The sequence below is a fragment of the Falco rusticolus genome, chromosome 1 (assembly GCF_015220075.1).
Source record: "Falco rusticolus isolate bFalRus1 chromosome 1, bFalRus1.pri, whole genome shotgun sequence".
NCBI lineage: Eukaryota > Metazoa > Chordata > Aves > Falconiformes > Falconidae > Falco > Falco rusticolus.
Genome location: NC_051187.1, coordinates 12,222,395 through 12,234,673, shown reverse-complemented (window position 1 = coordinate 12,234,673; position 12,279 = coordinate 12,222,395). Strand labels below are relative to the sequence as shown.

The 12,279-nt window shown below is 41.4% G+C and overlaps 1 protein-coding gene across 1 annotated transcript; it reads left to right on the top strand.

The window, feature by feature from the left end:
• Positions 1-4,246: 4,246 nt before the first annotated feature.
• On the top strand, positions 4,247-12,195 carry LOC119158225 (fructosamine 3 kinase related protein). Its single transcript, XM_037409906.1, has 6 exons — positions 4,247-4,425; positions 6,909-7,060; positions 8,483-8,574; positions 9,072-9,154; positions 9,566-9,688; positions 10,409-12,195. The coding sequence occupies exons 1-6, from the start codon at positions 4,285-4,287 to the stop codon at positions 10,745-10,747; spliced, it is 930 nt and encodes a 309-aa protein (XP_037265803.1). The 5' UTR covers positions 4,247-4,284; the 3' UTR covers positions 10,748-12,195.
• Positions 12,196-12,279: the final 84 nt, after the last annotated feature.

Below are 12,279 nucleotides of genomic sequence, written 5' to 3'. Positions count from 1 at the left end.
TTAGCATGCCATACAGAACTAGGCTAAACAAAAGACAGAACTGCAAATAATCATAATTATCTCTGGATCAGGATTAAGAAAACCCTTGCAAACAGCTGTATTTATGTAAAAACACACACTTTCTAACCCTCACAAAGGGCACAACTTCTTACTCGTTATTACTACAATAATCCAAAAGCCCTAACACTACCCCTGAACTTCTTGTTGATGGGCAGAAGTCTGTGAACAACAAAACCCACTGGCAACTTGGCATAGTCCTTATCAAAAAGAGTGGAAGATAAAGCCAAACCAGGAAACTCTGCAAAAAACTTCTCCAATTCCTGTTTCTGCTAGAAGCAAGAACAAGTCCTCTAGCTTTGATCACACTTTCATTCAGATTTTGCCTCAAATCATGCCCCTGAAATCACTACAGAAACTGTTTAAAACTAATCTATGAAGACATTAACTCTGCAAATGAACAGACACATCAATGACTCCAATTCCAGTATCTCTGCATAATCTGAACAGTGGCCAAATTCTGCTCTTAAGATCTCAGTTCTATTTTGTTATAGGCTATGTTATATATATTATATGTCTCTGTTATTTTGATAATGGAACTTCTCATTCCATTTCCATTCATCTGCTGATAGAGCTGGCCCAAGTAATTAAAAAAACAACAAATGTATTTCTCTTCCTTAGGCTAACTACGTTTGAGGCAAAAAGAGAGAAAAACAACCACTAACAACAAATCTCGATGACTGTCTTATAAATCATCTCCTTCTGTAATGGAAAAGCCTACATCCTTCCTGATCCACCCTCTCAGTCTATCCATAAATGTGGGAGAGGAAAAAAAGACAAAAAGCTCACAGCACATTTCTCATATGTTCACACAAATAGAGGCTTGGAGCCCAAAAAGCCCTAATGAATATTTTCCATGTATGTATATATATTTAAACGACCCAATAAAAGGTTACACATACCAATTACCTTTTCCCTTCTTGTACATACTGTCAAGAAGTAAACAGAAATTAGCAGCTGCAGTGCTTTTTTATTCAGGATGTGTATATTAACTGATGACTCACCAAATAATTTGCAGCCCGGCATGCCAGTTGTCTTCTCCTCCACAGAAAGAAACACTATTTTAAACAGAAAGTTAACCACTGTGGACCTTGCAGGCAAGCCAGCATGCATCAGAACAAGATAAATATTGCTGGTGAGCCCCAACAGGGCAGAGGAAAGGGGGTGGTTCCAGTATCATGCTACAAACTTTTTAAAATACTCAGATAGGAATAAATAATACACTGGGGGAAAAGAGTGGAGGCAGGAAAGAAAGGATTATTGCAAAATCAACCCACACTGCCACATGGCCTTTTGTGGTACACACAAAAGTGTGTGGTACACACACAGGCAAGCCCCGCACTGCACAAACAGCTCTGGTATATGGCTATGGGGTTTTTTTGTAGTCCTCTTAAGTACATTTGGGGTCTGATTCAATAGTTTATTTCAAATGAGGAACAGTAATCTATGGCACAGAGGCCAAAGATGGCACGCAGCAGGCTTAGGGAGGCTTGGAGCTGGAATTTAGACTGAAAAGTGTATCTGTGAAGCAGCAGCTCCCAAATCCTGGCTGCCACTGACCTCCAGTGTCTGCAGGTGTTGGAGGCCTGTGTCCCCTGCAAACAGATGCTCTGCAATGTCTGTAGCAATGCAATGTCTTGTGGGGCTTGCTGAGTTTCTTCCAGAACACTTAAACTCTAATTTGGGAAGCAAGCTGACAGTTCCTCCTCCAGGTTATCTCCATCCTGCTATTAATGAGCTTGACATGACAATTTTGGCCAAACTTCTGTGATATCCTAACTGATCAGACGCAATCAGAAACAAGTACAATCCAGTCAAATTCTAGGAATTAAAGGGCAATTGCTCTCTACCCTACAACATTCACTATGCTGTTCTTCAGTGCAGCATGAAAAACTTCTTTACTGACAGTATGGAATATTCTACTACAACTTAGTATTTGAAGACTGAGCCACACATTTAATTCTATTTTAACTCCATTAAATCTATTTAACATTTGTGAAAAGAATACATAAATAAGTAAATTGGACACAATAGGAATCTTCCAAGAGTTGCAGAAGTGTCATTAATAAAAAGGTGGGTTTTGAATCCTTCCTAATCTCACAGTTCTCTAAAAACTACAAAATGAGAAAGCAAATCTCCTTGATCTCAGAATGGACATTACTCCTTTTCTTTCTGAATAAGAAACCGGGTTCAAAGAAAAACTCACAGCATTATTTTCCATAGCACCTGCTGCTCATTCCTAGACTGCAAATGGAGGATTAAACTCTCCCTCAGCATAATCCCAATCATTCTTTATCAACCATTGCAGACATCTGAATCCAGTGATACTAATCTATCCCTGGTTCTCAATAAGCCACAGATTTTTGGGGTTTAGCCTATCACTGTCACATCCACAAGTTATAACTCCCTCTACAGCCAACACTATTAAGTGAAATCCCCGCTCGGCTACACAAAAAGGCAAGCTAATACATACCATCCAATCAACCTTCTGCAAGTAAGATTTAGCATGCTCATGACATCTTTTGAGTGACTAAAAGCCCAAGCTGCAGCTATCATCTGTCAGTGCAGGATTTTTCAGACTGACACTGAATGTATGCTTCTAAAAAGTACCGATTCTGTTACAAATCTGCTATGCAAATACTCTTGGTACAGGCACTAAATCATACAAATCTGAGATGGGAAATTTCCTGCCCACAAAATGTGTAGCTCATTGGCTCCTGACAGTACATTCCCATCGAGTGCTTTCCAAGGAAGTAAATACATCACACACACACACACAAGGATTGTGCAGCACAGAAGTCTAATATATTGCACAAGTTGCGGAACTGGTGCAAACGCAGCACACTAATGATTTTTCCAGGCTCTGTAGAAATGGTCAGATACAACAGCCTAGCAAAAGTACTCATGGTGAGTCTGCCTGGATTGCTGTAGCCAGAAATCCTGCCAAATTAAAAAAAAAATGTTTCTACATGAATAAAATCCAGATTACTAATAAATAAATACAAATGTAAAACTGTATGGAAACTCTTGAAAAGGTACACAGACTTCTGAAAATAAAAAAACTTCAGTCCTTTCACCACTTGCTATTTTGCTGTTGCACAGGAATTATTGGAGGACCCTGAACTATAATCCTCCTGCACCAAACCTCAAACTGAAAATTTCCAAAGCAAACTCCAGTTTGAAGGTACGTATCGATAACTCTAGATTAATCCTACCTGCTGTTTGTGTGAACTACTATATAAAAGCAGATATATATCCGTAGGTGTCACTCAGGCAGCACAGTAATGCTTGTAAACACCCCAGGCGAGGCAGATGACAGTGAACAGGCAGCAGCGGGGGATAACAGGAGCTGGAGCAGAGATTACAACCAGCGGGACCACACAGCGTAAGGGAATAGTAGAGAATGAAAGTACACAATCTTGCACTAAAAAACAAAAGAATAAAAGACCAGCAGGAACTTTTACCAGCTTCTACACTTAGGAAATTGTATTTAAAATAAGAAGTTACTTGCTGAAGAAATAACCAGTTCTAATGGGAAAGAACGTATTTGCTTCAGACCTACGCTGGCCAGCATCCAATTATAGCAAGCTGCTCTTGTTATTGTTGAAGAACGGAATGAATTTGAGCATGGACCTTTGTAATGGCCAGAAAGCACATTAAATCCAAATATTTTAAAACTGTCCACTGCCTTTGTTACATATATTGCCCTACTGGAACATCTTTTCCTTGACGTGCATCCTCTGGATGTACAGTAGGAAAGAATTCAACACACGCCCAAGGGAAATGACTTCAAACAAAGCGGATTTTCGGGCTCTCTGCAGTAAAAACACGTCCCCGGAGCGCGGGGACTACGTCGCACCGTTCCCGAGCCGGGGGTCCCTCCCGGGGGCGGCGCGGGGCCCCCTCCCCCCGCCGGGCCGCAGCCGCGCCGCTCCGCCGAGGCGCTGAGGCGAGGCCAGGCCCAGCAGCCCAGCGCCCCGCTCCTCTCTGTGAGAAGCCATTTTACGCTTCTCTCCCTCAGCCAGGATAGAGCAGCGCCTTCCCGGTCCCTCCCCAGCGGCCAGGACCAAGCCGTCATCCACGGCCAGCCCTGCCGCCCGCTGTACCGGGAGCTGCGCCCCAGCCGCCCGGTGGCCTCCCCGCCTCTGGCGGCGCCATTTCGGCAGAGCCTCCCGGCCGCGGCCCTGGCGGCGCAGGCGCAGTGCGGCACCGGCGGCGGCGGGCAGCATGGAGGACGCGCTGAGGGGAGCGCTGGGCACCGCCGTGCTCCGGCCGACGGGGCACTCGGGGGGCGGCTGCATCAGCCAGGGCCAGAGCTACGACACGGACCGCGGCCGGGTGTACGTGAAGAGCAACTCCAAGGCGGAGGTGTGGGGGGGCAGGGGCTGAGGGGGTGCGTGTGGCGGGCCCGGGGCGGCCGGCAGCGGTGAGGGCGGTCGCGCTGAGGAGACGCGCGGTAGGCTGGCCTCGGCCGGCCTCAGCCTCTTGATGGAGGACGGTTTGCCGGCTGGGCTCGGTAAAATGTGGGCCGCCGGTGTCAGGGAGGCGGCTTCGGTCGGCAGCTCCTGCCCTGTGGGCGCCTGGCTGGCGGCTGCTGCGGCCGGGGCCTGCGCTGCGGGCCGGGTGCCCGGGGTGGGGTGGGGGTGGGTGCCCAGGGCTGGGGCTGGGCACTGGGACGGGCAGCAGCGTTTCTGGTGGCATGCTGGAGGCGGTATCGGTGCTGTGTGTCCAGTGCTGTGGCATGCTGTTGTCACCTGTGGCTGGGGTAAGGGTGGTGTGACGTGGCTGCGTATGCTGTGAAAGCATCTGGAGCAACCTGGGAGGTATAAAATTATCCGCTGAGGGTGTGCATCTTTCGTTGTTGTAACAAAACTAGTAATTCCCTGCACATAAGAAGGAGCTTTTCTCAATAAATTATATTTTTCCACAATCGTTGTTCCAAGATTTTCAGCTTTGTTCTTTCAATACCTGGTACCAGCTACTGCAGAAGGTAGTTGCCTGCATCTGGTAGTGACAAGTATAATGCAGGGTACCTGTATGGCATCCTTATTGACAAAAGGAAAGATCAGATAAGAATTACTTCAAAGGTACTCTACGCCTGTGCCTGTACAGTAGCTTCACTGGAAGAACAAAAGTCAAAACTTGTATTTGCCTTTAACAGGAAACGAATGTTTTTGAAAGCACATATGCAGCTCTAACCATTCTAAATTTCTTTACTCTTTATGTACGTATCAGGGAGCTGGATGGATGCACTGACGTGGTAACATGGGAAAATACGAGAGGGTTATCCTGCGTTACATTAGGCTGGAAATAGTTTGAATTGATAGGAATATAGCCCTTCTGCTTAGGCCTTTGTTAATTGTGTATTTAGGTATACAGTCCAGTTAGCTACAAGGTAGGGCTTGAAAAAAAACATCTGCATAGATTTTTCTATTCAGTAATCATTTCATTTTCTATGCTTTTGCCTGTGTGTATGTTCTGAGTGTTGATTAAAGCAAACTTTGCCAAACTGTATTATAATGCTGTGCTGTGTGTGCAGCGGTGGGTACATATCAGCAGTTTCTTTAGAAAAACAAAGTTCTTTGGAAAACACTGTGGGTTTTACTCTATTAAAGTTAACAGCTGACTCTAACCTAGTATGATGGTTTAGATAGAGATACAGCATTTACTGATTTCCTCTGAACAAAGCTAACTCATGTTTCTGTAATTCAGCAGTTCTTCATTCTTAATCTCCTCTAGGCTTTGGAATTATTAGTCTGTTGCAAATTGTCCTTTGGCTGTGTTTCATATATCAATACTAAAGGGCTTGTATTCTGTTTTATTCATTATTTCTTTGCTTTGGCTTTTAGCAAATACTGTAGATTTCCCACATACTCTTTTCCTGCAATCTCTGCCTAAATCTTCTGGAGTAGCATTTCTTTGTGTGTTTAGTGATGTCAGTGGAGCAACTCAAGAGAATAGGTTTTACTTTGTGTGGATAGCAGTTGCAGAAATAGGTCTTAAATTCAGAATGTCTTCAAAGCAAATTCAGTAGGTAGTGGCTTGGGTTCTGAGGATTTCTGTGTGCAAGTGCAGTAAGGGGCATTTGGTTGCTGTCATTGATATTTTGATGGGGTTTTTCCCCCTCTGTCCTCAAGAAGCAAAAGAAATAAGCCAGGAAAAATAATTCTGTGACTGCAGATTGGACTGTTTTGAAGATCAGCTATATTCCTCAGCAGTCTGTGTCAGGAAAGTCATGAAGACTGTGAATGTCATCACCGTTCTTCTATTCTCTCAACTGATGATGTATATTGCCCATAGCTTTCTAGATATTTGCAGCATAATTTCTTCACTGAAAGGGTGGTCAGGCACTGGAACAGGCTTCCCAGGGAGATGGTGGAGTCACCATCCCTGGAGGTGTTTAAAAAACACATAGATGCAGTGCTTAGGGACATGGTTTAGTGATGGCCTTGGCAGCGCAGGGTTAACAGTTGGACTTGATGATCTCAAAGGCCTCTTACAACTGAAGTGATTCTGTGATAATCCATTAATAACATACTGCTTACATTTTATATGTTTGCAGTTTGTACTCCTTCAATTATAAACACGCTTTCTAAGTTATTTTTATGACTACAGAGAATGCTAGAACCTAAGTCACTTCCATGAAGTCAGTTTGTGAAGTGAAATTTCTGTAATTGTAAAATTACTGTCAAGTCTGGTGGTGTGGATTTATCTGTATCTTGTGCATGCAGTAACCACTTGCTTCAAGCTTTTTATTTAACAATTACAGACTTGATTGGTTTTGTAAAAGAGCTTTGTTTACCTGTGACTGATATTCATAGAGACTAATGCTTTCCTTTAACATTTGGCAGGCCAGAAGAATGTTTGAGGGAGAAATGGCAAGTTTGGAAGCCATCTTGAAAACGCAAACAATAAAAGTGCCTAAACCCATCAAAGTTATAGACGTGCCTGGGGGCAGTACTCTGTTTGTGATGGAACATTTGGAAATGAGAGGCTTAAACAGGTAAAATATGGTATTATCTTTGCATCCTTTAACCAGAAATTTTGACTGTTACGACAGTCAAGTTACTTGTTTTCAGAGGGGAAACCTGTATATTTTTTTTTTAAAAAAGCAATTCAAGATACATTTGGGAAATTACACAGCAGAGAACTGTATGAAATACTTCATAATATTTCACCTAGCAAATTGGTCATACACCACAAAGTGAGTGTGGTTTTTGTTTAGTTTTGGGTTTGTTTCGATTTCTTTGTTTAGGTTTTTGTTTGTCTGCTTGTTTTGTGTGTGTGTGTGTTTTTTTTTTTGGTAATTCGTGATTTTTACAGTAACGAAAATGACCTACCTGATCGCCTGTTTCATGTACTTGCCTTTGGTATAAGAACCAATGTTTAAAATGGGTTGTGATGAGTATGCAGAGGCACTTCCCCAAGACAGTTTCAGATTTTTGGTCCTTCTTTGTGGCACACATGTTTGAGTAAATTAAAATATGGTGCATACTTTTGTCTGATTCCGTTAGGAAAGTGGGCATGACCAATTTCTTATCCCACTCTCAGAAATTCTGCAGCCAGCATAAAGTCTTAGCCCTCATCCTGCTTATCCAGAGAGTTTCTAATTCATTAAGAGCCCTCAGTGAGCTCCAAGAGAAAGAGCAGAAATCCTGTTGTGTTTGGGCTGATTGAGATGAAAAGTGTGCAAATGCAACCTCTGGCGTACAGAATTCAGGGAATAGCTACAATCTGTGTTAACAGGAACAAAATGAAGAAATAACTTTTCCTTAAATGACAGTACCTTCAGAACAGGGAAAGATGTGAGGTCAAAGATGGGGAAAGGAACATACTTTTGTTAACGTGTGAGGCAACTGGTGGTTAGAGTTGTTTGTGATTACTGTAAGACTTTCTGAACTATGTAGGGGATAAGCTTTTGTTAAAAATACATAAAAAAGACACGCTTGACTTCCATCTTCTAGGCCTTTTAGAGAGGAGAAGCTGAAGACTGAGAGACAGAGGTATGAAGAAGAGGATGAACCTTGTGTAGCTTTAATTCCCAAAGACAGTTTGCCAAAAAAAACGCCCCATAGCATCTTGCACATGCTTTTCATACAGATTATCTTACTGAAAGCTCATATAGAAGTGATGCCACACAGAAATTAGCACTGATAGTTTCTCATTGTTATTAAACTTAAAATTGCTGCTCACTTTCACTATTAATAGTGTTGTCGGAAGCAACTTTGTAAGTACATTTTGTTATATGTTAATGTGTAATCTTTGTAGGAAGAGGAGGTGTTTATAACCAGAGTATTTTGCACATGTACTTTGTTAGAGATGCAGAACTTGTTTTACTTGATAAATCTTTTCAAATAACTCCTGGAATATTAAGAACTGGATTCATTCATGTGTCAGTGTTGCTAAGAGTACTTTTGTTTCTTAGACATTCAGCAAAGCTTGGAACACAACTGGCTGATCTCCACCTTCATAACCAACAACTTGGAGAGAAGCTGAAGAAAGAGGAGAGCACAGTTGGTACGGTACACAGCTGTTAGCAAATTTAACCTAGTTAATGATCTAAAAAGTAGTTGAAATAGCTTTTGTTACTTCAGGATAAGTTTGTTGTCTTACACTAAAGATGTTATGAAAACAGATTTGAATGAAACACCCAGGCAGGGGTCTGGTTTTTTTTTTTTGCTTTTGTTTGCTTTATTTGGATCTCTGCAAGAAAAACATTTCAGTTTGGGACCCTTGCAATCCCACACCACAGTTTTTGCAAGGATGATGGTATCAGAGGAGATAGACTGCCTCACAATACGATTATGAAGATTATAATACAGCTGCTTTACATCAAGCTTTAAACTTAAAAACCAACAGCAACAACTGTTATAACAAAAAAAGTATTAAGGTGCAATTTTTTTTATTCTCGGTAGAAGCAGCACTGTACCCTTGCATAGTTTTTAAGGCCCATTTGCATTGTAGATACCTAGAATCTTGTCATTAGTATTGGATTTTTGTCTTTGGTTTGAAAGGTAAAGGTCAAGGGCAAATGGAAGTCCAGTTTGTGGATCAGTTTGGCTTTCATACAGTTACCTGCTGTGGCTATCTTCCACAGGTAGGTTGTACTTCATCGAACTGATAGAATTTTAAGTTTACCTTATTTTCCCTTCAGTGACACAAAGGGCCAAAATTATCATAATGGAAATGGATGTATTGCTGTGGAGTCATAAAAAGTAAAAACATTGTTCAGCTGCTGAGGAAAGTAGTGCTTTGGACAGCACTTACAGGTAGCTGCATTGGACATTCATATCTCTGATTCATAGTTTCTTGGGTTTTATCACTAAGACAAAATTATTTACTCCCCTGATTTAATATTTTAAGATAACATTCTGTTAAATGGTAGCATTTACTGTTCTGGATGGTACCAGTACAAAGGCTGTATAATCCTCCAGAGCTTTATTTGAAAAAGAAGAAAATCTGTCTTTTGTGTGGTGTAGAACTAACATCTGCAGTCCTGTCCCTTCAGGTGAATGACTGGCAGAATGACTGGGTGACTTTCTTCGCCAAACAGAGAATCCAGCCTCAGATGGACATGATCGAAAAGAATTCAGGAGACAGGGAAGCAAGAGAACTTTGGGCACAACTTCAGGTAGGAGGAATTCTCTCAGTTCTCGTTATAGTGATAGCTAGGTATCAGTTGTTTAGATTTCCTTTTTATAAAATGAAATTCCTGTTTGTTGGTAAAGAGACCCCAGCTTTTAGGGATTAAAAATGCACATTATTGTAAGTGATAATGGCTTTTGCCACGTTACCCTCTGCTGATATTCCAAAGTGAATGTGTGCCAAATAGTACTTCCCCTTACTGTTTAGGAAATGCTAGATCGAGTTCACATTTCTCATTCCATGTAACATGTTCATGGTGAGAGATGTATATAAGCAGAAATGGATGTAAGTACATCATTATTCATTTAAGGTTTGCATCTAATTAAGTGACTGCAGTGTTAGCTATTTGTAGAAATCTCTTCAAGGCTGGTGGGAGATCCCTGAGCCTTCTGTGATGACATGGGTGGTGGCTGTTGTTATTAAAGCAGGTCGATATTGCAGCACCAAGTGCGGTTTTAAATTTTTTTTTATTGTTGAAAACATTGGATAACTATTCTTCAGCTGCTGGCTTTTATGAAAAATAGAAATCTTCTTGGTTTTGTCAGCACCTCTGTTGACTAGGTCCTCCTGTACTGTTGCAAGTCATGGGTTGGTTTTTAACTGACTTTTAAGTTTCAATTCATATTCTGTATGTGTGCAGATAAAAGTCTACAATCATTCAACTTAAAATGTAGTACTTACACATCTTGCTTTTTTCCCCCTGCAGCTGAAGATACCCAGTTTGTTCTGTGACGTAGAAATTGTTCCTGCTCTCCTGCATGGGGATCTCTGGGGAGGAAATGTAGCTGAGGATGATTCTGGGCCAGTCATCTTTGACCCGGCTTCTTTCTACGGCCATTCAGAGTATGAGCTTGCAATAGCTGGGATGTTTGGTGGCTTCAGCAGTTCTTTTTACTCTGCTTATCATAGTAAAATTCCAAAAGCTGCAGGGTTTGAGAAACGCCTGAAGCTTTATCAGCTCTTTCATTACATGAACCATTGGAACCATTTTGGTACAGGGTACAGAGGGTCGTCTTTAAACATTATGAGAAACCTTATAAAGTGACTTGCTGCTTAAGCAGAATACTTCCTATGTTGCTTGCAAACCCCCACACTGGGTAGTGCAACTACAGGAGTAGTAATTTTTTTTAAAAAAGCTACTAGACCCTTGACCTTGTTGCACGGTTAAAGACCTAGAATCAGTGAGTCCTGCTGAATATCAAGTGTAACAGTGTCATCCGTTTTTAGGATAGTTGGGAATAACTTTGTGAGGGAAATCGCTAAGGAAGGAGTTTATTCAGTTGCACAAAAGATCTGTCAGTGCCAAGAAAGCATTGTGTACTTGAGACTAGGTGAGGTAATACAAATCAAACACTGAGGAGATGGCTAGAAAGCTGCTTATTGCCTTTTGCTGCCCCCCCCTGACCTTTATGATAGATTGCTTAGACTCTTTAAGCTCTCCATGGCCAGTTATGTGCATGAGAACAATGTTAACAGGGTATTTTGAAAGTCAACAAGAAAATTATGTAATAGAAACTGAAAAATGATTTGGACTTGCTATTCATTATGCTAATGTGATTCTGTTGGACTGAGACTGCTTCCTGTTCTGTCAGAAAGCTGTGTGAAAATGCTTATAATTTTTCTGGCATGTGCATTTTGGTGCCTCATGGCATTCTTGTGTGCTGTTCTGTGCTTGCTGTTCATTGGGCTCTTACCTACAGCAATTTTGTTTTCACCAGAACTAGCACTCTCTTCTTTTTTTTGATTATGCTTTTGTCCAATAGTGTGCATTCTTAAAGATCTTTTCAGGTAGGACACTTCATGTGTACACAGCCTGTGAAGATGTACTCTCTCACTAATACAAACAGATGTACTTTCTGACTGTTGTCATTGCCCACAGGATAATGCCGTCTGGTCGTGGTACAGGCTTCACATAAATTTTCTGTAGATTTAGACTACAGGTGCCATAAACTAACACTTTTTGTTCAGTCCCCACTATTGTGCACTTTGTAGTTCTTTGGATAAGAGACAGGAAACCAAAGGAAGTTAAAATGCAACTCACAAAACAGTGGCTCTACACCGCTGTCAGAATTTCTTTGAGGATAGCTTTTACAGGCTATTTCTTGTACCTGCAAGATGGTAATACTAAAATTCTACTCTTTTTGATGTAGGCTGGTAATGATATTTCAGTGCAAGCGTACCAGGTAGGTGAGAGGGGTGCATGATTCCTAACATGCATTTTGAGTGTTTGGGAATGACTTTAATGAACTAAAACTGTTTTTCACTGGGTATTGGCTGATTACTAAGGGGTTTTTAGTTGCTGGTTTTGCAGTTACTTGTACAAATTGGAAGCAAGTTTAGAGAAGACTATCACTTGATATAACTTTCTTTCCTTAATTCTACTTCTCTTCTCACTGGCTGTTTAACTTTTTCTACAAAAAGTTTTAAAGCCTTGCTTGGTAGAATAGCTATTACTTTTACCTTGTTGCTTAAATAAAGAAGTTTTCCAGTTGATTATTGTCGTCTCTATTTTCTGAATTAAAACCTTACGGCTTGTGTTCATTCTTGGGGAGCTGCTTGCTCTAACCTGTTAAAAGT